The sequence below is a fragment of the Mirounga angustirostris genome, unplaced genomic scaffold, assembly GCF_029215605.1.
Source record: "Mirounga angustirostris isolate CCGP_5_RB_7025 unplaced genomic scaffold, mMirAng1.0.hap1 SCAF_15, whole genome shotgun sequence".
NCBI lineage: Eukaryota > Metazoa > Chordata > Mammalia > Carnivora > Phocidae > Mirounga > Mirounga angustirostris.
This window is the reverse complement of record NW_026991723.1, coordinates 21,101,914-21,129,902: the sequence shown is the minus strand read 5'-3', so window position 1 is coordinate 21,129,902 and position 27,989 is coordinate 21,101,914. Positions and strand designations below refer to the sequence as shown.

General features: G+C 43.7%; 1 protein-coding gene across 16 annotated transcripts in view; it reads right to left on the bottom strand.

Moving 5' to 3' along the window:
- Window positions 1-1,231: 1,231 nt before the first annotated feature.
- TLE4 (TLE family member 4, transcriptional corepressor) overlaps window positions 1,232-27,989 on the bottom strand; it is a 142,183-nt gene continuing 115,425 nt past the window's right edge. For all 16 annotated transcript variants that reach the window (XM_045882295.3, XM_045882296.3, XM_045882297.3 and 13 more), the window contains 12 exons: window positions 22,848-22,967; window positions 21,797-21,850; window positions 20,714-20,866; window positions 19,177-19,309; window positions 18,700-18,893; window positions 18,141-18,217; window positions 9,149-9,398; window positions 7,907-8,154; window positions 5,687-5,834; window positions 5,147-5,297; window positions 4,729-4,805; window positions 1,232-2,919 (listed from right to left, as the gene is read on the bottom strand). In XM_045882295.3, the coding sequence (XP_045738251.1) occupies window positions 2,812-2,919; window positions 4,729-4,805; window positions 5,147-5,297; window positions 5,687-5,834; window positions 7,907-8,154; window positions 9,149-9,398; window positions 18,141-18,217; window positions 18,700-18,893; window positions 19,177-19,309; window positions 20,714-20,866; window positions 21,797-21,850; window positions 22,848-22,967 (1,713 nt within the window). In that variant the 3' untranslated portion in view covers window positions 1,232-2,811. The remainder of the gene's footprint in view (window positions 2,920-4,728; window positions 4,806-5,146; window positions 5,298-5,686; window positions 5,835-7,906; window positions 8,155-9,148; window positions 9,399-18,140; window positions 18,218-18,699; window positions 18,894-19,176; window positions 19,310-20,713; window positions 20,867-21,796; window positions 21,851-22,847; window positions 22,968-27,989) is intronic.

The following is a 27,989-nucleotide window of genomic DNA, read 5'->3' as shown; positions in this document are numbered from 1 at the left end:
AATTACAACATCAAGAATTCTGTGTAGATCAATCTAGGTCTGAGATTTATATCAAAGACATAAAAATCTAATCTGATAAAACCTCAGCAGTGAGAGGAAATTGATGGCCATTAATTTAAGAAAGCTAGGTCTATATATGCATTCATCTCAATGGCCAATGTTGGGTCTCCCTAAAGGGACTTGACCACCAGGCACCAAAGGGGCATTCTATCTCCTTAAGGCAGGCACGTTCTCCTTCTAGAGGTGTAAACACGGTATGGGTGTCATATTCTTTGTACCAAAACGACTTTTTTACTCCAAACCTCTGTATTTTTAAAGATATTTTAGTAAGGATGCACAGATATTGAGTTAAGAATCCTTTAAAATGTCCTCGTCTGGAGTAGTAGCATTCAGAGTACTCACATCTGAAGTGCTGCTTCCAACCCCACTGGTGCACACCGCTCAAGCTGGGAATCTGAAGAGTCAGAATCTCTTACAGCTGATCCCTGAGCACACACTCCTGACCACGGCCCCCAGCCCCAGCCTTCTTTCTACCCAGTGGATCCCTTAAAAAGGACAGATTTTCGAGTCTCGGGAATTTAGAATTCTCTAAGCACCTTCTTATGCTCAATCTTCACACACCCCACCAGCAGCAGACCGATGGGCTTCATGCTTTCAACGACTCCTGTGTATTACACTCGACATGTTTCCCAAACCCAAATGGCTGGAATAGGCTAATTCTAAAGCAGCGCTGGTCCCATGGAACTTTCTGTGATGCTGGATGTGTTCTATAAATTTGAGTAGTCCAATATGGTAGCCATTAGCCATATGCAGCTACTGAATACTTGAAACGCAGTTACTGCGACCAATCAACTTACTTAAGAAAAAAAAACAAACTAATTTTAGTAGAGTTAAATATAAATAGCCACAAATGGCTAGTGCAACCACATTGAACAGTGCAGCTCTAACGCACCTGAGTACGTGACAACTTTTTGACAGACAGGATTTTTACAAACCAGAGAGGCACTCGATAAATATTTGCTAGCAACCGGTCCTTGATAACCTCCATCTGCTCTCCCTTCTAGTTCTTGAAAATAAAAACAAAACTAAAAAAGGCAATAATAATAAAGCCCAAGTGACTTTAACACCAGTCTCCCTTGAATGAAACTAGTAATTTTTAGTATATGGGAGTGGCATAGTCAAAGACCAAAAATAAACGAAAGCCAGCCAAACAAAGAATTAGAAATAAGCATTCTAGAAGTTATTTATGTTTAATGCTTAAAAGTCTGAATGCACAAACAATCTACCATTATAGAAGTACTGGTGGTCAATACGATGCATTAGAACTATGTACAATGCACAGTTTAGTATCAAAATCTTTCTACACTGTAGAGTTTTACGAAACTGTTAATGACATCAAACACTAAGCACTTAAGACACCGTTTTTTTTTTTCTGCTACCACATTAGGAACGTCAATGGACAGTCCATTTCAACTTGCAGCATCCATCCATTTCTAGTATGAAATTAAGTAATTTGCTACTTATACAATAAAGTTTATCTACACAGTTCTCTTGATTTTGATCCATAGCAGCAAAGGCACTGTACATCAGCAGATCCACAGACTTAGAAGATTTTTAAAGCATTCAAACAAAAAAAAAATAATAAAAAAAGGAGTCACATATCATAGTTGAACAGCAACAACAACAACATAAAAGGTAACACAATGTTTCTGGCACAATAGGCACAGCCTGTGTCCATTTCGGGGACATCCAACTAAGACAGGGAAAGAACCGGAGGTAAAGAAAGCAAGTCCTCATCCCAGGTGAGAGTCCATTCTTTCTGGTTTTCAGAGGGAGGTCCTTGCAAATCTCCTCTGCTGTCCTTATTTTGTAAAAGGCTTGACTTGCACAGCAGGAGGACTCCTCCCCTGAATCTGTGCAGTTCCCAAAGAACATGCCAAAAAATAGCCCATAATTTCTCGTAATGACAAAACTGCCCAAAGGTATACATCTCCCTTTGCAAAGAAACGTGGCAAAAATATCCAGAAGGGATTAAGTTCTCTCTTTAGGCCAAATTTAATTTGTTCATCTGTCTATAATACAATAAAAAAAAGGAATTAAAAACTTATTACAAAGACACTTGTCAACAAGTCAAAAAAGAAAAAAAAGAAAAAGTCCAATTACTTTTATCAAATAGAATCTAAAGCTATAGATATATTGGTTAAAGTCATCCAAATAGACTCAAATGAATATGACGTGGCCTGTCATGTTCTAATTGTTCAAATTTCCAAACATTTAAAATAACTAGAAAACAGAAACAAAGAAAATCTAACAACACAGCAACATATTGCTTCCATATGTAATTATACATTTCACATCTCTATACAGTCCTTAGTCTACATTTAGTGACATTTTTCATCAATTATTTTAAACCTTCCTTTCCCCTCCTTTGCAAAAAAAGGGGGGAGGGGTATCAAATACAACGCATCTTCATTATCAATGCAGGAGCAGACAGCTTTATTAAGTCAAAGTTAGAAAGCCTTCTTTAAACAAAATAAATATATTACAGATATAATACATAATTAAAGATTCCATCACTGTTAAGTATGGTTATTCCATGTTCTTCCAAGTAGAGAGCTGAAGATTTGGTATCACAGGTTCTTAATGAGTATTCACAATTCAATAGCAAGGAGGAAGTGGGGGTGAGAGACAGGGTTAAACTCCACAACTGCAATGAGTATTTGAAATCCTTGGTTTTAGATGCAGGGGGAAGAGGATGATAGAACAAAGTGCTACAAGGAGAAGGGGTCCAGTCTGCATGAAGATTTGTCCTTAATAAATAACTTCATAAACCGTGGCCTTCTTATCCCCAGAGCCAGTGACAATGTATTTGTCATCCACAGAGATGTCACAGCTAAGCACCGATGAGGATTCTTTGGACTAGGAAAGAAACAAACACAAATGTAAACTATTGAAAGAAAAACCCATGAGGCGGGGCTGGAAGACACAGAGCAAAGACAAGCGTGAACGTGTCCCGTTGTCCAAACAGAAGCAGCCAGCCAGGCAAGACAGTCCCGGCACTCGCTTACCATGGGGGCGGCCCAGAACACTGCCAGGGACCCCTCACGGCGCTGGGCCACGGGCTCTTGTGCCCGGGACATCAGGTGGCAGGCAAGCCGGCTAGACAAGCACCTGTGCTCTCAAGAAGCAAGGCCTGGTTTCTAATCCTCTTCTCCGGACAGGGAAGAGCAGAGAGAGTGTTCTTAGCATGAACCGTCCTCCACCTCAGTCACATGGCTGGGATGGAGGTCGAGCTGCAGATCACCAGACACGTCACTTCACCTGGGCGAGCCTCCCACCTTATGAACAGGTAAAGACCTCTACCTGCCTGCCACCTCAGCAAGTTGCCTCCGAGTTCAAGTGGAAAATGGCATGGAAAACACTACATTTTTTGAAATTGGGCATGTAAAACTATTTCTAATAGAAAGCCAAATTTTCTCCTGTGTGAAAAAAGGATGCAATCTCCAAGTGGGGAGGAGTTTGGCAGTTAGAGAAATGTTCCATACTTAGGAGTCCTGGATACCATGTTCAACTACACCAACTACAAGGGGTTCAATGTCCACTTTTAACTGAACTGTACTCAACAAACTAACGCCGCAGGATTTTAACCAGAACTCTGAACATTTAAAAAATTAATGCCTGACATGCAGATGCTAACCCACTACCAGTGTTTCTCAAACTTCTCTGACTGTAACCTGTAATTAATCCATTTTATCTCATAACCCAGTATACACATAAGATACAACACTTAAACTTACTATAAAAGATCCACTCTAAGATTTTGTATTTCTTTTTCTTTTTTTTTTTTTTTTAGTCCTGGTTGGAACCACCAGAAAGGTTGTGACCCATAATACCAAGAATGTATGTTGTATTCAATTATAAACTTCATGACAGCAAGAATCAACTATTTTTGTCCTACTGATTACCTTGCACAGTATTTTCACTCAATATATGTATTTTTGGATTTAACTGCATTGATCTACTCTGATGACAAAATACTACTCAGTCAAGAAAACTGCAAATCTGTTGTTATTCCTTACACACACACACACACACACACACACAAACACACACAACAAAACACACCTAAAAAAATAACATCTGAAGTGTAGGTTAAAAAAGAGGAGTGTTCTTTAACCACATACCAGCCAGAGAGCACAAAGACTGTGTGTGTGCGTGCATGTTGATCGCGTCTACCATTTGGTCCTTCTACAAGTAATCTGACGCATTACACGAAGTACCACCGAGTCAGTAAGAATAAACATTTCTGAAATTAATCAAGGTTTGCTAACTTTTCCATAACACTTCTTTGGAAAGAAAAATCAAAGAAATAACAATACTAGTAAGAGTATTTAGGCAAAACGCTCAAACTTTTTAAATAGAAGCATGTTAAAGACGTAACACACACACACACACAAATCACAGAGGACGTAAAAACTCCAGTGTATAAATGGGAATGAGGCACGGAGAGCTGGTTAATGCAATGGGCAGTGTCTTGGCTCTGGGCTCGAAAAGGGGACCACCCCCCAGCTCTACGGCATGTGGCTGTGACGTTAGCCTCTCTGAGGCAAGGTCCTCCTCGGACACTTAGGAGCCTTAATAACCTGACAATACACAGAGAGAGTTTGGGTAAACCGCCGCCATGCAGGGACCATGCAGTAAGTGGGAGCTGAACAAGGTAAGTGTTACCTGGAATATACTGGCCCCATAAGGTGTTCTCCAGGCGTTCAGGAGGTTGTCCTTCCCAGTGCTTACAAACCATTTGCCTACAGAAAGAGAGTGTGGAAAAAGGTTTTGTTCGTGGTACTCTGTCAGACACCGGAGATTTGCTTCACAGAGCACCAAACTATTCACAGAAGACTGTTCTAATTTGCAACAAAAGTTTCTTTTCGCTGGAAACATAAAGCTCCCTGTCCTAGATTCAGTGAGTCATTTATCCTTACAACAAGAGTGAGTGGACTGGCACACGGCATTAGTGACGCAGAGACGTATGTACTTTCCAAGAGGGACACGCTCCCAAACCACAGGAGCGGCGCGCAGACGCACCCGCGGGAGGGCAGACGGAGCGAATCTCACGGACAGGAAATGGACGGGGGCGACGGCTTACCGCAATGGGCAAACTTGAGCGACAGGACGCAGCTCTCGTGGAGATGCAGCTGGTACTTGTCCGGCTTGGTGACGTGTAGCACTTCCACGTTACTGTTCTCCATCCCCACGGCCAGCCACTCTCCGGTGGGGCAGTAGCCCAGAGAAAAGATCTACGATTAAAACAGCTCAGAGTGAGGGTGCCTCCAGAAGACACGCTGCCTCTCCCTGGGAGGTACTACTTCTTCTGGGATGCTACTGAAATTGTGAGGGAAGTCCGGATGATTTGAACTGTACAAGAAGAAATCACAGCCAAATGGGTGATGCCAAAGTAACGCGATACGTCTGCACAGTATCATTTAATGGTCTTTGAAGGAAAAACCTGCTAAAAGCTTATGATCATTTTTTTAATCCTTTAATACATATTACTGTGTTTTGACAGAAAACAATACAACGTCCAGTTATCTAACCTAGAGTCAAAAGTGACTTTGTTACATGGTAACGTCTGTCATACGTGTCACAAACCCGGGTCTTCCGAAGTGTCCCGGGCCCAAGCCCGTACCTGGGAGGTAAAGTCGTGCTGCTGCAGCTGCCGCCCCTCGCGCAGGTCCCAGGACCTGACCGTGTTGTCCAGGCCGCCCGTCCAGAGCTTGGTGCCGTCGTTAGAAATGTCAATACAGCTGGCCCCGTCTGTGTGGCCCTGGAATTGCCTGAAAATGTCAAAATGGAGGGCAAACCTTTGAAAAGTTAGTTTTTATGTGAACTCAATTCCGAGTTCGTTGGTTAGCCACTGTGGAAAACAGTGTGGAGTTCGTCAAACAATTAAAAGTTGAATTACCATATGATCCAGTGAGTCCATGACCTATATTCACCCGAAGAAAATGAATACACTAATTCGAAAAGATGTATGCTCCCCTATGTTTATAGCAGCATTATGTACAATAGCCAAGACATGGAAGCAGCCCAAGTGTTCATCAATAGATGGGTAAAGAAGATGTGGTATACATATACAATGGAATATTATTCAGCCATAAAAAAGAATGAGTCCTTGTTTGCAACAACATGGAGGGATACAGAGTATATGCTAATCGAAATAAGTCAAAGAAAGATAAATGCCATATGATTTCACTCATCTGTAGGAATTTAAGAAACAAAACAAACGAAGAAAAAAGAGACAGACAAAGAGACTCATACAGAGAACAAACTGATGGTTACCCGAGGGGAGGTGGGTGGGGGGATGGGTGAAACAGATGAAGGGGATTAAGAGTACACGTATCGTGATGAGCACTGAGTCATGCACAGAACTGTTGAATCATTATCTTATACACTTGAAACTAATATAACACTCAATGTTAATTATACTTCAATAAAAAAAAATTTAGAACTCCTCAGGGATCAGTTTCATTGCAGGCCTTATTTACAGATTTCACTTGGGTTTACTGTTTTCTAATTATTCAAATAACAGAGGATACACGTAGAGAGATTCAGGTTTAATTGAGATGTTGAACTTCCTGCACTTTTTATTTTTGAACACTTAGGAAGTACTCTGACTCTCATACCAAAAAACGACTGATAGAACCAATGGGAAAAAAAAAAACTCCAACTGAAATAAACAAAAGAAAACACACAGCTATATGTATATGAACTAATCAAAAATACATCTAAGACCTATTTTATCACTGTAATACGAAGGAAAGGATTTAAAAGGCTGTAAGGCACGTTATATTCTCCCTTCTACAAAAGCTATGGGGATGCGCACGGGAGCAGCAGAGCAGATTTCGCCAGTGCACAGCAATGCAAACGTAGCAGGCCGTGCAAGACAACGAACAGGCCATGCTCTCACGTAAGGCACATGGAAAGAAACTCAGTGTGGCTCAGCTGCCCCAGGAGCTGGGAGAATGTACAGAAGACACTGGGAAAAGAAGAGATTAGAAGCAGTTCCTTGTAAGAGCCTTACCCAAGATGAAACAAATGACGACTACTTTGTTTTTGGAATCGTACATAGAGCTCAGTCCTGCAAAATATCTGACAGATGGCCAGCAGAGGCCTCTTCTCACATACTCCCCTTGACTTGCGGCTAGATTTGATTACAACCTTCTCACACCCTTCAGCAGATCATCCCTCTTGCTTCCTGCTCTCTCAGGTGCTGACATCGGGAGACTTGTTTCAGGGCATTACCTATCAACACCGATCCCATACAATTTCACTTCTAAGCAGACATCTCAGTGCATTGACCCATCCTTAATGGTGGGATTACAGATAGTCTAGACCATTTCAGAGTAAAGCACAATGCCTGGGCCCGTGGCAGGGGTTCAGTGATGATCTGCTGAAGGAAGACACATGTGGGATACATGTGGCACAGAAGACAGTGCCCTGTGCTATCAATCTTCTCGGTGAGTGTCTATCGACAATGACGGCTGCTTAGCAAGCACAGATGGCAAATTACAGACGTCTAACGAGCTCATGAGGTCATGAGAACACGATGTACATTAATTATGTAAAAATGACCTCATTTTTTTAAAAACCTAAATTGATGATGCTTAGGATAATGTCCAAAAAAAGCAAAGAAAGAAAACAACCCCTCATTTGCTAAGTTCAAAAGTGCAGAAAGTAAGATTTTACGTTAGTAATTTGTTGCTAGCACCTTTAAAAGGAGCCTGTCCCTAACACTTCTTAGTAGGAGAATTCTATTTCACCGTTTTAGACACACACACAGCTCCTTGGCACAGAGCGGGAAAATCGGCTCCCCCGCGTGCCCTGGGCAGGGATCTTGCTGACCCACCTCACCAGCGTCTGGTTGTGCAGGTCCCAGACAGCGATGTTACCGTCACTGCAGCACGAGAAGCAGACCTTGGAGTCGGGGCTGATGGCCAGGGCGTAGCACGCGGGGGCCGAGGACGTCAGCTCTGCCTTGATGCGCGGGGTGGGAGCCGCCAGGTCCCAGATGGACAGAGTACTGGCCTCCCCTCCCACGATGAGGGTGCGACCGTCAGGGAGCAATCGGCAGGAACGGATGTAGTTATCCCTGTTCTGTAGAGACAAAAACCATCAAGAGATCACTCATGAGGAAAGGAAAACAGCATTAACATGAGAGCAGAAATCCATAAAAGTATTGTGTTCCCTCCTTGTTTTAATGAGCCATTTTTACTTATGACAATGATAAAGTGGATTAATGCTAGAAAATTACATGAAATTAGGGAAGTACTTAAACTTGATCTACAAATTTAGTGCTGAGATATTTAATCTTAATTAGCATGAAAATGCAAAGATCTAGACCCAACTCCCACCACCACCACCACATCACCCGGCTGCCTGACTCATTTGTGCGCGCGCGCGCACACACACACGCACGCGCACGCACCAACGCAAGAGCACGCGCAGTCCCGGGCAGCGGCGGCTGATCAAGCAGCATCAACTGGAGGCAAAACTTGGTCAAGGAGTGTTAAGGGACGGGGCGGGGGGAAAGGCCCTCCCAGCTTGTGAGGACCTGGGCAAGTTGGGTACATCAAGTATGTTAAACTGACCTAACATCGTGCAGCAGCAAAAATTCCACTGCTGGTCTAAGGAAGAACGTCCACCTGAATGTTCTGTAAGTGACGGAAGGACAAATGCCCAAGACACAGCCAAGGGGACAGTCTAGTGTCTGCCCGCGAAGTGTGACGTTACTCTGGTCTCACCATGTGACAGACTGAGAGTCAGGTGCACTCTCACAGAAACCCTCCTGGGCTTTTACTTTTCTTATCAGACAGGAAAACAGGTAGCGAGCCTGGGCCCAGGCACTGGGCATGGCTCAGGAAAGCTGCACTGGGGCACGTGCATCAAGAACGGGATAACTCTGCCTGAGGAACTGAAAGACATGCCTCCTCATCAGCGCTCTAAGTCTCCACGTGAAGGGCCACAAACCACGGAAGACAACTACCCACTTGGGATCAATTCCACATGCTGCTTGTCCAACCAAGTCTCTCACTATCCCATCCCATTTTCTGAATGAAGGTGTAAGCCTTGTTCCTCCATGTTCGCTCACCAGACAGTCGAGCTGAGAGACGGGGCTCTTGTTGCCGGGGTGGCTGATGTCCCAGACCTTGACGCAGCCCTTCCCGCCCGTGTACACGTGTCTCGTGGGGTTGCTGATGGTCACGGCGCACACCACCTCCCCGTGGTTCAGGGTGTTGATCTGGCGCGCGTGCCGGGGGATTCCAGGTCCTATGAGGGCGTCGGGGGGGAAAGGGACAGGCTGCATCTGACCGTCTGCAGTAACGTGGAAGGAGTATGCTCTAAGGTAGTGGGGAGGAGAAAAAATAGGAAGAGGGGAAGGTTAAAAAATGTTAGTTAACTGATCAGTGTAAGGAGATGAAAAAGAAAACATTTTCAGTGCTACTTATGATTTGCAAATAAGTCAAATTTACCTGGTACAGTAGAAAGAACCTAATTTTCAGAGTCACAGAGCTAGATCTACGATCAAGTGTCAGGTCGACTCTTCACTAACCCCTATGTGACATAAGTAGTTATTGAGCCTCTCTGAACCCCAGTTCTCATCTTTAAAAGGGAGAGAATGCTACCTCTATTTCACAGAGAATTACATAAGATATCCAACGTCTAGTATAGTACCTACTCCTTCAGGGCACTCTGCCAACTTGCCCTGTTTTCTACTTTGGGTGACTCAGAAGCCTGTGATGAGATTTCCGCCTGTATATGAATTCACCCCAATCAAGTGATTTACTAATGGAGATCAATGAGTCAAAATGATCAAGCTTGAAGGAGTTAAGAGTCTCTAGGCCTACATGGTGAAACGACAGCTGTGACCCCCGCACACACACCAGAATAAGTCCTATCAGACTTGACAATCACTAATTCAAGTAATTCCCAATGAAATTAGGACCTGTAAAAGGCATCCTGTGGGACTACCCCAAAGGCCCACCTATGAGTGCCTATCATCAGCTCCAACTTCAGTTCATCTCCAGGGAAAGCTCTACACTTATGAAAACATTTGGTTCTAAAATGCAACTTCAGTTTAAACATCTCCCTCAAGAGATCTCTATTCTCAGGGCGCTGAAGTCAGGAAGGGCACATCAGTGAGACTATGTGATGCAGGGGTGGGGGGAGGGAGCTGGGCCTGTCTTCTATCATGGGCAATAGCCCATTTCGGAAATTATGTCATTCTGCTTTGGCATGAAGCTTTGGAATGTGCTCTGTTTATAGGAAGAAGTTTACGAAAGACATACCAAGGGAAAGCATCTGTGGGTACACAAAGGGTTGGAGCTTGGACCTATCAGGGAAGTTTTAGAATCAAAACAGTTTATGGTTCCTTAGTGCAAAAAGCTACAGGCTAGCCACATTCATCAAAATTCAGCCCATTACTGAGGGGCCCTCATCACCCTGACGGTCCCCAGGAGGGGTGACGCAAGTATGTGGCTGGGGAAGATGTGGTGGCAGGCAGTGGAGGGCTTTTTCTTTCTCCATCAACAACAGAGAGAGGCATGGACCCGGCCTGCAGCAGAAACATAGTATGCTGAATGGCTGAGGGGGAAGGAGGTGGAAGCTGGGGAGACAAGAGGCAGAAGACATTTCCTCGGTCCAATCCATAGGACTTGGGAGACACACTGGACATGTGACTGGGGGAGAGGCGCGGAGGAGGGTTCTAAGGCTCAAGACCCGAGTGACTCAGGTGGACCATGACACGTTAGTGAAGTGATGGGGACACGCGACTGCAAGGTACGCATGTGAGGAGCTAAATGGTTTGGTTTTCTTCAATTTGAGGGCAGTCGGGAATCCCAACAACTCAACAGGAAGCTGAGTGCTGTGATTCAGGTGAGAGGGTAGGTTAGAAAGACAATGTGTGCTTATCGACTAAGAAGTGACAGTGGAAGCTAAGGGAGCAGAAACAATAATGCTGTAGCAGATTATGCAGTGAGCAGACTAGATGCAGGATCTAGGGGACCGCTAACATCTAAGGAACCTCCAGCAAGAGCAGTCAGACACGGACAATCGAGAGTGACGATGAAGTGCAGGGATGGGGGAAGACAGTCAATCGCTTGACAACTTATTAAGAGATTCAACCATCCAACACGTAGTTCTTGGGTACCCCCGAGTGCCAAGCACCGTACTAGCATGACTGGGGTTACAACAGAAAGAAAAAACCCATATCCCTGGTTCTCCTGAGGTTACAGCCTGTGGGAGTAGGCGGCAGGTGGGTAGAGGGGTGGATTCACTAGTGAGATATTCACATAAATAAATATAAAAATGTCAGACGGTCAATGCGATGAACAGCGGACATGCCAGGTACTGTGGGATTTGACAGAGTGAGGCAATGGGGCTTCGATAGAAAGACGAAGATGGTGTGAAGGGGAGGGGTATGGCAAATATGAAGGCCAGAGTGAGACAGAATGCTTAGTATCCATTTAGTCAGAAACTATTTATAAAATGCCTAATATGAACCAGGTACTATTAGGTGCTGGGGAATCAGGGGCGAACAAAGTAGACGAAGTCCGTATCCTCCAGGGCCAACATCTAGAAGGGAAAGCAGATTCCATATATAAGCAGAAAAGTAAGTAACCTCAGATCCCCATCAGATGCCGAGACACACACACACACACACACACACACACGGTACACAGGTCTAGGCACCATATGAGCGGAGCCAAGGAGAAAGGATGCAGGCCCTGCACACATCGAGGGGGGAACGTGGAATGTGCCAGGTAGAGGAACAAAGCAGAGTCCCTAGAGCAGAACCAAGAGAGAACGGAAATGCACACTCAGTGGAGAGCGGCAGCCTGGAGACAGACGGAGGGCAGCAGGAAAAAGGGCCTGGCGGCCTGAGATGAGGAATGTGGATACCATCCTGGGTGGAATGGGAAGTCACTGGGACTTCTGGGCAGGGAGGGACAGGATTTGGTTAATGTTTTCTAAGTGTCATTCTAGCTGCTGGGTGAAGAATGGGTTCTAGGTGGCAGAACAGGAAAAGGATCACTGGATAGGAGGTCTGTGCAGTAATCGAGGGGAGAAGCCAGGGGCTGGGCCTGGGAGACAGTGAGACAGCTGAAACAGATGTGCAATTTAAAAGCTCACTCCGGCTGGGTGGAAGGAGAGAAGGAGAGAAGGCTGCGCTGGACGGGACATCGGGGTTCTGGAAGTGACACAGTGAAGGGCGGGGATGAGACTTTCCTCGTGAGCCTGTGAAGAGGTAACTGAAGGCAAGAAGGACAGCTACAGTCGACGTGGTCCAAGCCCCAAGACGAGGTTACTGGGGGCTGACCTTGTGAACACCAGAGTCACCCGGAATGATGGCAGGCTCTGAGGGAAGGCAGACCCTAAGCCAAGTGTTAAGGCTTTAATAAGCGGGAGATCCCCCAACAAGGTTTGTAAGGATGGGTAGAATCCAATGACACAAGCCTGAAAGGGCAGTTTTCACAAATATATTGAGGAGTTCAGTTCTAGGAAAGACTGGTGGCGGTGGGGAGGGGATGATACAGCCTTTATCACCCCATCATTGGCCCTGAGGATTTCAGGATATGAAACAAATGAAGGGGCGCCCCCTCAGAGAGCTGCAGGTGGAGGGGTCCCCGTGGGAGAAAGTCAGGTGTCAACAGGCAAGGAGGGGAAAGCAGCAGCGCCCGTAGAGAAAGGCTGAGACTCTGAGGGATGACGATGGAGGAAAAGGCTAATTGATTTAGCAATTAAAGAGGTCATGAGGACTAAATCTTAAAGGAAGGAAGAGGAAGGTTATTCCAAGTTTAGATGGTGTTATACATTCTTAATGATAATTTACTTGAAAAGCCATCCCTCCTCTCTAGTATCACTAAGTGGTTTTTAAAGAGCATTGAGAATTTAAATAGTTAAGAAACCAGACACACGATTTCTTTCGAGGTTTTTGGTATGGACATTCTTCAACTCAACCACAACCACTCTGTGAGCACCTACTATGTTCCTGGAACTCCCTTTAACAAGAACGTCAAGAGCCTACTTGCATTAAGGCTATAACGTGGTCCTCTGTTTGCTATCGGTACATGTAAGATACTCAGGACTGGCAAAAAAAAAACTCTAGTAGATTATCAGATCTCAACTAACTTTGATGTGTAGTTGGCAAGGTGTACTGGAATGTGTAACGAAAGCCAACCCTTCTAGAAATCAGAAACCCAGGCTTGAAGAACTGTTCTTTTTCTACCGGATTAAATGTATCAGTAAGGCCTCTTAGCCACACGCTTGGATACAGACATCATGCTAAGAATACAAAATGAGGTAAGGCACTGGCCTTGCCCCCGAGTGGCTTCTAATCTAGGAAGTGTGATGAGAAAAGCACAGAAATGGCCATGGTACCAGGTGGAAGATGAGAAGTACAAGTTCTGTGGGGGTTCAAAAAGAAAAGACAAAGCTTACGTTTCAATAGTGACATGATACTAGAGATGGGTTTTGCAGAATGGAGGGAATCTCACCGAAGAGGGCGGAAGACGGAAAAACAATTCCGAGGGGGGGGGGGGTGCAGAAACAGCAGAGAGCAAGGGCTCTAAAAGGATGGGGTACAATAATGGAAATTTCTGGACTGGTTTTGATCCAAGGATTCATTTATTCAATAACGACCCTGTGGTTAAGTGGTTAAAGGAGCTGGCCTGAGCACAGTCTGATCAAATGTATCAGGAATATATACATTTATACTACCCGCCCCCCCCCCCCCCCCACAGATTGCTATCTATCTGCTAGAAAAGGGAGGGCTGTAGAAAGGGAGGGCCTACAATGCCAGCCTGAGAACTCCACAGAATTCACTAAAAGGTTTTTGGAGGGAGAACAGGTAGGACACTATTGGGGCAACTGACAGAATACATTTGATTGCAAAGAATACAATGGGTAGGAGGAGAAAGAGACAATTATTCCAATAATCGAGATGCAAGGTAATGGGGGACCTGAACTAGGCTAGGTCAAGGAAGACACTAAAAATTCTGCAGGACTTAACAAATGAGATGTGAGGAAGGAGCCAGTAATTACTGAGTTTCTGAGTTTAGGAAACAAGGACGAAAATACCAATAGTCCTGATGGGCAATGTGGAAGAAGACCTAGTCTGGGGAAGAAGCATCATGATATGATGACTCTGAAGTGCAAGTAATACACACTCAAGATATCTGAGATGTCCAGCAAATAACTACTATTGTAGGGCTAGAGAGAGAGGGTGCAGGGAACCAGAGAATACAGTGACGTGCACTCTTCCAAAACACACACACACACACACACACACAAGCACAAGCATGTGTGCGCGCAGGAGGTGAAAGCACTAAGAGCTCTCTAAGGAAGATGGTAAAGAGAACAGAAACAGCTAGGACTCTGTGACAGAACTACACTTCAAACAATCAAGGCATCTGCAAATCGCTCTTTTTAAAACATGTGCCCTGAAGATGCTATTTTATCTGAATCATCCTCTTTCGATGAAAACTCAGCATATTTAAAGAAGGTCCTTGGCCTTCCCACCCCGACCTCATTTACCCGCTCTAAAAGGCCCAGTTCTGTAATATTGCACTCATCTTTCTCATACTTTGCAACACTTTCTCCAAAGTTTTCAATGTCTCACGAGATGGGACTAGACCCTGAATTCACAATAAAAGGTCTGGCCATTGTACTTTATAAAGTATGCTAAAAATCAGGTTCTAAGTAGCCTATGAACCCACTAGTAGGTCAGCCAAGCAACAAATAATTGTTAAGGGTTTGCTGTGTGTCAAGCATTGTTCCTATTTTGAAAAATCCTGCTTTATAAAAACAAACAGAACAGGGAAAAATTTCGGAATTGTGAGCAGCCCCAAACCAACAAACCTGAGCTCTTCTGTCACGGCTGCATCCATATGCCACGTCCCATAATATAATTAGTACTATGGTTTTAATTGGATAGTTTTACACTATTTATAGATGTCTCATTAAAGTAACAGGTGAGAGAAAAAGTCCATTTTGGGCTTATGTTGAAATTAAACTATGCTGTCATTCCAATTACAAATTGAGTGGAACTCTTGCTAATTCACCAGAATAGACAAGAAGCCCCAGTGTGAATTATTAAATAAACGCTACTTTATTCATTAGTTGGTTGACACGCATTTAATTATAACTTTTGATAACATCTAGCAATTCATTCTGTAAAAATAATTAGGACAGAGATACACAGCTGTTTTAAATCTTTCTGGAGAAAGGCAGTTTACTTTGTGTATGTGGTAGGGGAAGCCTTTAGGTGATTTTGTTTTATGTTCTAGCACAAAAAAAATAGTTGTTTCTGTCGAAACACACACAAGATGAAGTTTCACAATTCTGTATCTTAAGATCTGAAGAGCCACCTAACTGTTATAATCATTTCTGAAAAACCTGTAATAAAAATATATTATCCCTATATGCATAAATGAATGTGAATTTACATGTCTTGACGCCCTCTTGTATAAGACACACCAATGACAGGAACCTTGGAGACTAATTTACTCAATCGAATTTTCTTGGGTCCTTTCTGCCCACTACAGAAATGCAGTTCAGTTCAGTTGCGTAAGCAGTTGAAAACCTGATAATGAATGCCCTGGGGCAAGGCTAAGCTGGAAATGACGCTGCGGTTACCTAAAGAGCCTCATACACCCAAACACGGGACTAAACATGTAACATCTTATCTCACCCTTACGCCCCGCTTGTCAGGGAGGTGCCATCCCTGGTTTACAGATGAGCCAATTGAAGCTCACAAAGCTAAGAAACTGTCTTCTAGTTGTCAACTGGCAGAGTAAAAACTCAAATTTTGATCTGTCACACTCCGGAACTCACTGTTGACCACACCATGCTCTCTCTGGGATTCCTAATGTCATCTGCCAACTGCACGAGATGTGGCTCTATCACTCCCGGAACGAAAATTTGCCACCATCCTCAAACCCATCAACCTTCCCCAAAGGATCGCAACAATTCTACAATGCTAAGAATCAAGACTAGGGGTAGGAAGGGAGTCCAGCTCAAGGCTCAGAAGTGCCTCCTGAATCAGACCAGCTCTAACTCGACAGTGGTTCAGTTGGCCCAAAGCTAACCAAAACTGTCATTCTTCTTCACAGGCACCTAACACCCCTTCACCTCTCTTCACCCCTTGTGCCCCCGAGCAGTAGCTGAGATGAGAAGCACCAGCTCTACCGCTCTAGTGCTTATACCAGAGCTCTGGTGCAAACAGCTAGTTAACCAAGTGGTAACTAGGCAGTACCCGAACATGGGATAATACCTTTTCCCTAAGGAAAGTTCTCCATCCCCACAGGTTCATATGGAACTCATAGGTATTTGAGTTATTTGATTAATCCTATGACCTTGTTATTTAGTCACTGCCTGAAAGAGACCAAACTTTCACCTTCAAATACATCAGAGTTCTTGGTCAACAAGACTTGTAAGTCAGTCAACAACTATTTGCAGAACACACACAAGTACACAGAATTTTATGGTAATGGGTATTTATACCTTCAATTCTCAGGGAACTTAAAGTCTAATTTGCCTTGCCTCCCTTATTAATCAGTCAAATATTTACGGAGCAACTTGGCTATGGAGCCAGAATTGTGTTTGATGCAACAGGGAAGTTTAGCATAGATCTGTACAGAAGTAGGTTACCCAAGAAGTTACACATAAGAAATAACACGATGACAACTAAGCGCCTGAGTGTATAGCAGTGAATAAATAAGCAGTGGGAGATCAGAGAAGAAAGAGACTGGCTGGCCCACCTGCATGCTCTGTCTACCGTGCGTGCGCTCTCTCTCCCTCTCTCACTCATTTAAAAAGTATGTACTGTGAGCACCAACTATGAGCCAGGTACCACTCTAGGCAGCGGAGCTACTTCTATAACTGAATAGCAGAGTTCTGTTCTGTGCTCTCATGGAACTTACATTCAAGCAGGGAGAGGCCGATCACGGCTACAGACAAGTACAAAAAAGGCAGGCAGTAGAAGAGAACAACAATAAGGAGAGGAAGGGAGAGAAGGATGCTCTTTTAGATAGGGCTGGCAGGGAAGAATGCTCTAATAAGTGACATTTTAGCAGACACTTCTGAAGTAAGACAATAAGCCACAGAAAAAGTACTGCAGGAAGGGCCAGTAAGAGCAAATGCCCCGAGGCAGCCAAGCCACCAAGGAAGCGTCTGGGGGAAGGGACTTCGAGGCTACTGAGGGTCAAGTGTGGGTAGCAGAGGGCTGGGAGGAAGCACCAGCCTGGAGAAGCTGTGTGGGTACAGCATGTGTGGTGACAGGATGCCAGCAGAAAGAGCCAGGAGCATAAATATACACTTGTGACTAGTAAGGCAGGGAGGGTCTGCGGGATGCTTCCCAAACGGAGGAGAGAGGAAGCTGGGATTTTAAGGGAAGAGCGGGTTATTTTGTAGTCAAGTCTTTGTATCTGGGAAGATGAAGCCAGAGAGCAGAGAGAACCGTGCATAGGTAGTAATAAAAAGGTGCGCTGGACTGAAATGAAGGATGTGGAACGAAATACGGTGAGAGATTAGAATGTATAAGAAGTGGCTGGAAAAACTGATGTGTGCATCTTGTCTTCATAACTCAAGGGGACTGTGAATGCAGATGCTCCAAATATCCAGCTCACGGGACAAGAAGCCAAATGAGCAAAGCCACCTTTTCCGCAAACACAACTGAGCATAAGACCACACTTCTTTCTTCTCACAGCCTTTGAAGTTTGGCACGTCTTTTCCCAACACGCTCAAATTTTGAGCATCCAGGTTTGCACCTAAGACGGTTTTTTTCAAGGCAACAAAAGAATTCAGTAACAGACGTAGAGAAGACCTGACTGCTGGAGATGCCTCAGTAATTTGCATTTCCATATTAGAAGCTCAAGATTTTAAATTGAAAATACAAAACTCCACCTCATTACTTCTTTCCTTGTGCAAAGAGAAAATGGAAATTCTTTGCAACGAAAAAAAAAAAAAAAAAACGTTGAGCTCCAGGAATTCCCCCCCGCTGCCTAGCAGTGCTCAGCCGAAAGGGCCGGCAAGGGCCCAGGGTCTGGCACACGGCGGTGAGCATGAGGCTCAGGGGTACTCACGGTTTTCCTCCCGGAATGCCTGTCAGGTTTGGAGGTATGGCTGGCACGCGCATGTGATGGTGTGGATCAAATCCAACCTACAATTTTCCCAAGCAAAACAACAAAAACATATGCAGTTACATTAACTCATCTCAGCCTACTGAATACCTCTCTAGGTCTTGGGAGAACACAGACCTTAAATACGATTTTAGAGATATACAGACAAACAGATCTACTGATGAAAAGACAGGATGTTTATGATTTTCGGGGTAACATACACGAAAAAAAATTATTTGTATAATTTTTGAAGCTTATAATGGCAACATAGGGTTCACTACATTCATGATCGTCCGCTCTGCTCTTGTAGGTTTAAAATTAAAAGTAAACCTAAAATAACAAGGACATTTCCTCTCCTTAGAAAAGGAAATGGATCTCACCGTACAACTGTGTGTAGTTTAATTTACAGATAGGACGGATCCCTCTACAAATACCTCAAATTACATATACTACGTTCAAAACTACGTCTGGCGATCCTGTGAGCCACGGGATGGGCTGGTTTCTCGAAGGCCCACAAACGTACCACCGGCGATCTCCCGTAGGCAGCAGCCGCGGCGGCAGCGGCGGCGGCCGCGCTCATCTGCGGAGAGATGTTGTGTAGCCCAGCATAGGCGGCGCCGGGACTGGTCAGCTCCCCGTTCATCCCGGCGTGGGGCACGATCCCGAATGGGGTCGGATACGGACAAGGGACTGCCATCGGGGTCCTGAGGCTTGAGGCTACAGACCAAAATGAAAGGAGAATAGAAAAACCAAGAACTCGGGAGACAATAAGGAAGTAAGGCATTAACATATACCTTAAAGAAAAGTAGTGCCCGGGGCTCAAATTCGCTTAATGTAATATTCTCAAAAATCATCAAGGCGTTTGGTTCAAGTTAAGTAAGTAACTCTAACAGCTTTACGAGGCTGGTTATTACTACTCTTACGGTAATGCACTGTTTAAACTGCTTTAATGTCTTTAAAACCATGAAGCATAAATACACAGAAAACCCTTCTTACTAACCCAAGGGGTCGACTCCCGGTGGTTTTCCAGGCACAGGCCTCAATCCGGGAGTGGAGTTACTGCCTGGAGTGGGTGCATCGGTTCGTGGAGTAGGGGTATTAGACTTTGAAACAGGAGTAGTAGATTTTTCATTCTAACAAGACATGGAAGAGAATAGAGTGGCAATCAGAATACAGTTTTAATAATGATATTAAACATTTAAAAAGGCAAGTCAATGGCGCCTGGGTGGCTCAGTTGGTTAAGCAACTGCCTTCGGCTCAGGTCATGATCCTGGAGTTCCAGGATCGAGTCCCGCATCGGGCTCCCTGCTCGGCAGGGAGTCTGCTTCTCCCTCTGACCCTCCCCCGTCTCATGCTCTATCTCATTCTCTCAAATAAATAAAATCTTAAAAAAAAAAAAAAAAAAAGGCAAGCCAAAAGGAAAAGAGAAAGAAATGGAAAAAGTTCTTCAGGTTGGGCCTTTATTTTCCTAATTAAAAAGAACAAACCAACAAACAGAAAGAGTTCCCTGAGACCACAAAACCAACGTTCAGGAGGATATAAACTGAAGCAGAATTTAGCGTAGAGTAAATGATTTCCAGGAAACTGGGTCTGAGTCAGACAGAGGCTGACAAATCATGACGTCCTGTGACCAAACACTTGCTGGTTGCTTTGATTTAAGGCTGCTTGAGCTGGGTTCCTGGTGGACTGTTCATGTCACAAGAGGCTTCCCGGTTAACGGGTCCCCGTAGAACAGATCCATGCCCCGATCAGCATAGAGGAGTTGCCAATACAAGAAGGCGAGAAGGCCAAGAGAGAACAACAGAAAAAAACTTAATGTAGTCCCATGCCAGACACATCCCCCTAATATGCAGACCAACTGAGGAACTTTCTTTCCTTCAGCTGTGAATTCAGAAGGTTATTTGAAAACTGAGTCTTTTTTTTTTTTTTAATGTTATGTTACAAGGAAATAACTGGTGAGGAAAAAGGAAGACATACACACAAAAATGCAATTAACTACAGAGCCAGAGAAGAGGGGGGTATGGGGGAGATTATCCTGACTTGCAAGCAGTTTCATTTTTGCATTTGTGATTTGTGGTGTGAGTCAAGGTAGACTTTTGTAAATGACAGATTATTTCTTAGATGGGAAGGGAAAATTATTGCAGTCATATACAGCTTGGTAATTCAAACAAAGCTAGCAACAAAATCACATCCCAGCCGAAAACTAAATTTACCATAAACCATAGGTGACAAAACCATCTCTGTAAGCCCAATGTGTATTTCTTCATTTTTGCTGAGACACGTTTCACTCAATTTCCCCATATCCCTCCCCTATCCTTGCAAAAAGACTCATAAAACAAACATCTATCACCGGTAAGTCAGTAAACCCATTGTGTTCCCAAAGTACTTTTGTCAATTAAACTTGAATACTGAATGTATACATATATTTGGAAATAAGAGTCCTATAGAAAAATGTGAAAAATACCAAATTTAAAAATAATCAAAGCCAATCATCTTGAAACAGGCAAGGCTAAGAAAGATGATGAAGAACAGCTTACAAGGCTAAGTTCTTTGGATTTGGAGGAAGGAGTGCTGCTGGAGGACGCAATAGAGGCTGGACTGATGGGGGCATCTTTCTTGAGCAGGCGCGTCTTGTCCAGGCCATTCTCTCTCGGGGAGTGTGCTGGGCTCCCTCGAGGGGAAGATGGATCCTACGAAGGAACATCAAGGGCATTAATGCAGACAGCACATTCACAATGCTAGAGTACTTGAGTGTGGATGTTTCTAGTGGAAAGCATGGAGCAAAATGTTCTGTAATAGATAATAAAAGACGTACCAAATTGCTGAAGAAAATACTTGGTACTGAGGTCAAAGATATTTATAGCACAGCTGACCCTTGAATGACATGAGTTGGATCTGCGCAGGTATACTTATATGCAGATTTTTTTTGGTAAATACACTATCGTACTATAAACTGTATTTTCTCTTCCTTATGATCTTCTTAATAACATTCCTCTAGCTGTCTTTATCATAAGCATAGAGTATGTAACACACAAAATACGTGATCATCGACTGTTTATGTTATCATAGGCTATTAATAGTTAAGTTTTGGGGGAGTTGAAAGTTATACGGGGTGGGGGGCAGCATAACGTGCAGACTTGCTGAATCACTCTGTTGTACACCTGAAACTAATGTAACATTGTGTGTCAACAACTACACTTAAATTTAAAAAAAGGTGTGTGTGTGGGGGGGTTACATGCGTATATTCAACTTCGTGGGAGGTTGGTGCCCCTAAAACACTGCTCCCCCACCTGCATTATTCAAGGGTCAGCTGTACTTACTCAAAACAAAAATCAAAACCCTGCAAATCTACAGGTCACTTGTCAGTGAGATCTGTAGGCTGACCACATAATGTCTGGTGTGCGTTTATGGTGATAGCAAAAACACACTTGTATTTTTATAGAAAAGAATAGCAATAAAAAGGATCACTAATACATAAAATCAGTAATACATAAACTTTTCAGGTAAATAAAAAGTGGGTCCCTTTGGAAACGAAGCACACATTTTGAATACCAACTGTCTGGACGCTAGTCACTGTTACAGTGGGTAAGAGCAGGAAGGTGAATGAGCCAGAAACATACCTCATTAGAAACGTCAACCACCAAGTTGTCGTCACTCTTCTCGCCATCGCTGTCCTGCATTGACAAGTGACAAGCATTACCTCCTCCCCCAGCACAAATGCACAAAGGCCAGATTTACCCTGGATAAGTTCAGACTAATTCCTCATATCTTATAAAAACAAACTGCACCCAATAGTGCTAAACACTTTACAATGTACTATGTTCTTTAATCCTCATAATGATGTTACAAGGTAGGTAATATGATGATTCCACTTTACCACGTAAAAAAACTGAAGCTTATGGCTTGCTTGTTACTCCAGAGCATCTGGTGGAAGCTGGCATGTCCGGGCTAAATCCAGCCTACAGTTGGGTGTGATTTGTTCGCTCAGTTTAAAAAACTGGGTTAAGTAGTCACCATTTTAAAATTGGGAGGTGTCTCACAAAAATCCAAACTTTCTGCTTTTTTTGAGGCCTGTAGTCTTGCAGGGCATCACCACAGGAAGCGGAGCGGGGGTTGTCTGCATCCACCCCGGTCCCATCCAGCTTGCTCCCTTCACTACGTGACCTGAAGGGTTAGTCACTTGAAGGAAAATGAGCTTCAACCCAGGCTAGGGACACATCTTGAATGCCTCTGCAAGTTATACTCCACTAAATTCGCTTTATTCCTCAGCACAAATTCATTTTAGACATTTTAACAGGTTTTCTATGATTTTACATTTTTCCTTAACATTTCTAGTTGACCACAGAAAATTCAACCACCTTGAAATACACAGAGGGAAGCAAATACACCTCTAGAAAGGGTATTATGGGACACCCACGACATCTTCTATTTGCTGCCAGATAAAGCATTCTGTTCCGACTCACATACACACACGCACTGACCTGCACCCACAGAGGGCTTCAGCTGGCCAACTGAGACACAGCTATAAACGCAACCACTATTTTTTTCTCCTAGTAGATGTTTTTCCCTCCTATGTTCTCATCTTGGTTGGTAATAGTCAAAGGGTAAAATGGCTGCTGATAAAAAGCAGAGTAAACTGGCTTCCCCCAAAGTAAAGGTGGATGAACCTACATAACGAGCTGCAATTTCCTTTTCTTCAGTTTTCTGCTTTTTGCTATCAGAGGAGTAGTCCGTGGAGTTTCTGTGCTTCTCAGCACCTCGGAAACTGGCTGACGGGGATACCGAAGAGCTCTGGAATTAGAAAAGAAAGCAGGGTTGAGAAATGACCACCCACTTAACCGTGGGTTTTTCAGGCTTCATGTCCTTTCCGTTTGTTAGTGCACACCTGCAAAACTGTTAGGAGGAGAAAGGAGGAGGTAAAAGGAAGAGGGCAACAGAGGTAGAGACAGAAAACCAGGAAAAACAGGAAAAGGGAATGAGGGGAAAAGAGGAACAAACAGGAAAGAAGAAATAGAGACAGGACCAGAGAGGGAGCCAAGGAATAAAAAAGGAGGCAAGGAATAGCACATTCAGAAAACAGAATGGGTCTGGTCCTAAGGAGATGTAGATTACACTGGTGAAGCAGCTTCAAAGAGGTGAGGAAGGAAGCAGAGAGAAGAGAAAATGGAAGGAAGGAAAAGGCAAGCCCCACCCCCCTCCGGCCCCAAGTTTGCTGGCTGATGGGAAGGCAGTAACTTAAGCTTGTACAGAGACACTGAATATGTTAGTCTATCTTGAGAAAAACTAGTAATTCTTCAAAGAAAAAGGGAAGACAGGTACTCTCTGGGAATTTAAGTAACCCCCAAATGGTGATCATGTGACACAAAGGTCCTATCTACGGAATTTTGCTAAGTCCCTTGTTTTAAGGGCATGGAAGATTCAGAGTGGCAAATAAAAATAACAAAAACCAAACACCTGCAAAAATTCACTTTATTCCTTTCTGACTCTGACAGTTTTCATGAGCCTGCTCTCTTTTATCTCTGGAAACCCTGGAACCCCCATTAGGACCAGGTAACTGGGAAAGATAGTCCCTCCCTCTTGGGATCACAGTCGGAGCAGGCCATACAGGCTCAGGCAATGTTCATCATCTCTGCTCTTCCAAAGAGCTCCCAACTGGAGGAGGCCTACACGCCGAAAATAAACACTGAAGCACAGAGAATGCGTCTGTCTGCCATTGAGGCCAGGGGGATTACTACTGGGCACACTGAAACAGTATGAGAGCTTAAAATCATTTATGAGGAAGTGAAGAAAGCGTCAATGAAAACTGGAAGCAACCTTATGAATTGGCTAGTGACTCAGTTCCAGACAGACCAAACACGAGCCAACTCAACATTAAGGTGAGGTGTGAGAGAGGGAGCAGGGCTCACCTGTGGAGGGTGGGTCATAAAGGCCAGAAAAGCCAAGCCCCTCAGCAGGGCACCAGCGCAGGGCTCTGAGTGCTAAATTAACCCAGGCTGGGCAGTGGAAAGAACATCTGGAGAGGAGAAAACAAGTTCTAGGAAGAACAGAGAATCACCACCAGAATCTCTCTTTGCCTTGCATCTAAATCAACTCAGGAAACTGTTCCATAAAGCTCTTCCTCATTGATAACTTTATTCTTCTCATATAAAACTAACCCCTTGTACCTTTTTTCCCCTTATCCTAAGTCTGATGGTAATAATTAACATTTATGAAGATACACAACATTTACAAGGGCTTTTAAATTAACTATGAGAGGCAGTGTGATATCCAGAACTGTTGGCTCTATGTCCCATTTCACTTCCATTGAACCTTAATGCCACGTTTTCTTTTGTGACTAAACTTTTGAAGCCTGTTGTTAAGAGGAAAAACAATGAACTTTTTTTTCCCCATGCCTGGGTCAGTATCACTACCAAGACATCACCCCCTAGTGGTCCGCTGTGGTGACGGCAACTCCACCACTAGCTCCAAAGGCAGGAAGGAGGGATAGGAATTTGGTGTCAGGGGAAGATGGGAGGAAGGACAAGTGAGTGGGTTCCCAATGAGAGGGGTGGGTATCTCTAAACCCTTCCTTCCTGTATCATTCTCTCTCAGAGTCTTCAATGAATACTCTAGATCGGAGGCACCAAACCCTGAAACTATCCCTACTCATTCACCCTTAAGCTTAATAGCAAAAAAGATGGCAGATGTCATTCAGTAAGGCCAAAGACCAAAGTAAAACATTAGAAGCCAAACAATTTTTAAAATTGGACAGCTTCTTCATGTATCTCTGTTGAGTTCCAATCCTCATTCCCAAGCCAACGTCATGACCAGGTTTTTTTTGTGACCATTACTCCATCAAAATCATGCTTGCAAATATCATCTGTGAGCTGTGACCTACCATATTTGATTGATGTCAGAACCCCCTATCTAGTTCCCCCCTCCTCCGATCTATTCTCCACATTTCTAGGTTCATATTTCCCAAAGAGAGATTCGACCACTTCTCACTCTTCTTTAAAAACCACCAACAGTTTCCCCACTGTCCTTAAGGGAAAAAGTCCAGATATTTCTGCACGTGGCCGTTTCCAAAGCCCTTCCCTCCACGCCCTAACCTCGGCGCTATGAGCTTGTTGTCCAGTGCTCTGTGCATTTTCATTGTATCTGTAGCCTTTTTTTCCTGGCTTATGAGAATGCCCATTTCCCCTCAGTATCTTTTTGTTGAAATCCTTATTCTTAAGGACCAGCTCTAATGTCACCTTTTAAAGCTCGCTCAGACGCTGTCAGGCAGAATTAATCACTCAATTCTTCTTTGTTCCCTTAACACTTTGTTCACCCCGTGAGTAGAGCACTCGCAATCAATATGTGGCTATTTGTTTACAAGGCCACTTCCCACTACAGGCTGTGGGTTACCTGGGGTGGGGCCCCCGGCACAGTGAGCAGCAGAAAACTGCCCAGAAATGTTTTGAACATAAATGAGCAAACATCCCCTTTGCGCTCCTCAATCTTAACCTAAAATTCATACGATACATTCCCTTTCAGAAGACCACTAGGCTGAATGGTTTACAAAGAAACCATTCATTACAGTAAGACTGGAGTAGTGCCGCCCCTGGGAATTAGCAGCACAACCGTGGTGTCTCTTCTTCCCCCCTACTCCTCTACCTACTTCCACATGCCTTTGTCCTATTCATTTGCTATTTTACAAAAGGAAGAAAAAATTGTATGTTTGTGATTAACAACAATCTGAGCCTTTTGATTCTGAGATACTCTACTCAAAGTTACCTCCACTTTGTCCAAAAGGAAAAACTGATTTTTAAACCATTATAAAATACTTTCTTAAAAATTACCACTAAATGGTAATGCTTATTTATTTAGATCTTTATGCTTATTTATTGATACACATGTACAAACAAGCTAGCTTTACTTTTCTTAACTGGCTGTTTCTGGCTCTGTGGGCAGTATTTTACTTGTGAAATTTTACTGCAGAATAGGGTCATATGTTGAGGTTTCCTGGTAGAATGATAAAGTAGTTAATTATCACTAGCATTTAAAGGTTAAGCTACACAACGGGCAATGGGGCAATCAGCAATGTTCTAATAACATAATTGCTCTGGAATCAAATTGGACTTGGCACAGACTCTCATCATGAATCTTACAAGTCCACCATTGAGCCACTGGAAGGCCACCTGGATTTTTGCTGAGCATGTGAACAGGAGGAATTAAGTAAATTTTTAAAGACAAAGTCCAGTTCTACTAGAAAATATTTTTATTTCTCTACATTATTTTAAAAGCTTACCTAGGTTAGATATTTCCCTAGGTTACTACACAGGAAACTTAACTGGAGCTGCATCATGACTGTGAATAAATCTACAAACGTAGTAACATTTTCTCATTACAGACTGATCATGTGACTATATTGGCGAATTAAGAATGGAGGGCCGTAACAATCAGAAAAATGAAGGGGGGGGAATCGGAGGGGGAGACAAACCATGAGAGACCATGGACTCTGAGAAACAAACTGAGGGTTCTAGAGGGGAGGGCAGTGGGAGGATGGGTTAGCCTGGTGATGGGTATTAAGGAGGGCACGTTCTGCATGGAGCACTGGGTGTTATACGCAAACAATGAATCACGGAACACTACATCAAAAACTAATGATGTAATGTATGGTGATTAACATAACAAAAAAAAGCAGTGGCCGATCAAGACAAGGCAAAAGACCTTAAATGTGAATGTTTACTAGAAAACTCTGTATTTTTAAAAATGAAACACATCATTGGGATAGTAAAAAGAACAAAGTAGATGTTTAATGAAAGACTAAGGGGGGGAGAGCAAGGACAAACTAGGGGAAAAATACTAAAAATTTGTTAAGCCTTATTATATGGAAATCCCAATTGCTTTGAAAGCAAAAGATAAGCTTTAAAAGAGTTACTCTTAATATTACAAATCATATTTCATCTCCAAATGAGAAAATTCTAGATCCCGGTTTGAAACCCAACCAAGACTTTACTAAGGTTATTGACCAAGTCAGACTAAACACGGAGACCTCCCGCAATTGAAGTGGATGGCCCCACCCTTTCACCTTTACTCCTCTGCCACCTCAAGATCAAAGATGACCATGTATGACAAAGAGTTCTATAAAGTACACCCCCCCACAAAAACAAGGGGTACTGTTGTTACAATTAGCTAGTTTTAATAACAGGTAGCACAGATTTTACTAGCAGGCAATAGCATCTGTCTGGAGTCAGACTGCCTGTCTGGATTTGAGTCTAGAGTTTTCCACTTAATAGCTGTGTAGCCTTGGGGATATTGCTCAGTCTCAGTCTCTGTAGTCTGGGACAAGAACACCCCGCCCACTCTCCCTCCCTGGGCTGCTTTGAGGACTAGGTGAAAGAATCTCCATAAAGTAGTACAAGGCACAGTCCCAGACAGATAACCGAGCCCCTCTGCAACAGCAACTCAGCACTGGGGCTGCACTGCACGCTATTTACTACAGAGCTAGTGTGGCTCTTCTATTTTAAGCCTCACATAAGGGCTATTCTCGGCTTCTGTGTAGCACTACCCCTCAGCACAGATATACAGATGGTCCATAATGATGGGGTTTCAATAGGCTGCTATTAACCAAAACACATCTCCTTTAAACACAATAAGGTTTTGGTTCAATACTGCAGGCAGGACTATAAATACCACCTCCATATCGGACTTTCTAATTTGATTTCAAATGCACATCAAGCTAATTCTGCTTGCCATCCGTGTAAGTTTGTATGTCCCTGCCCACTTACAAGATTCCAACCAGAAGGAACGGTTGGACAACCATGATCAAAAACTCTAAAACTCACTTGT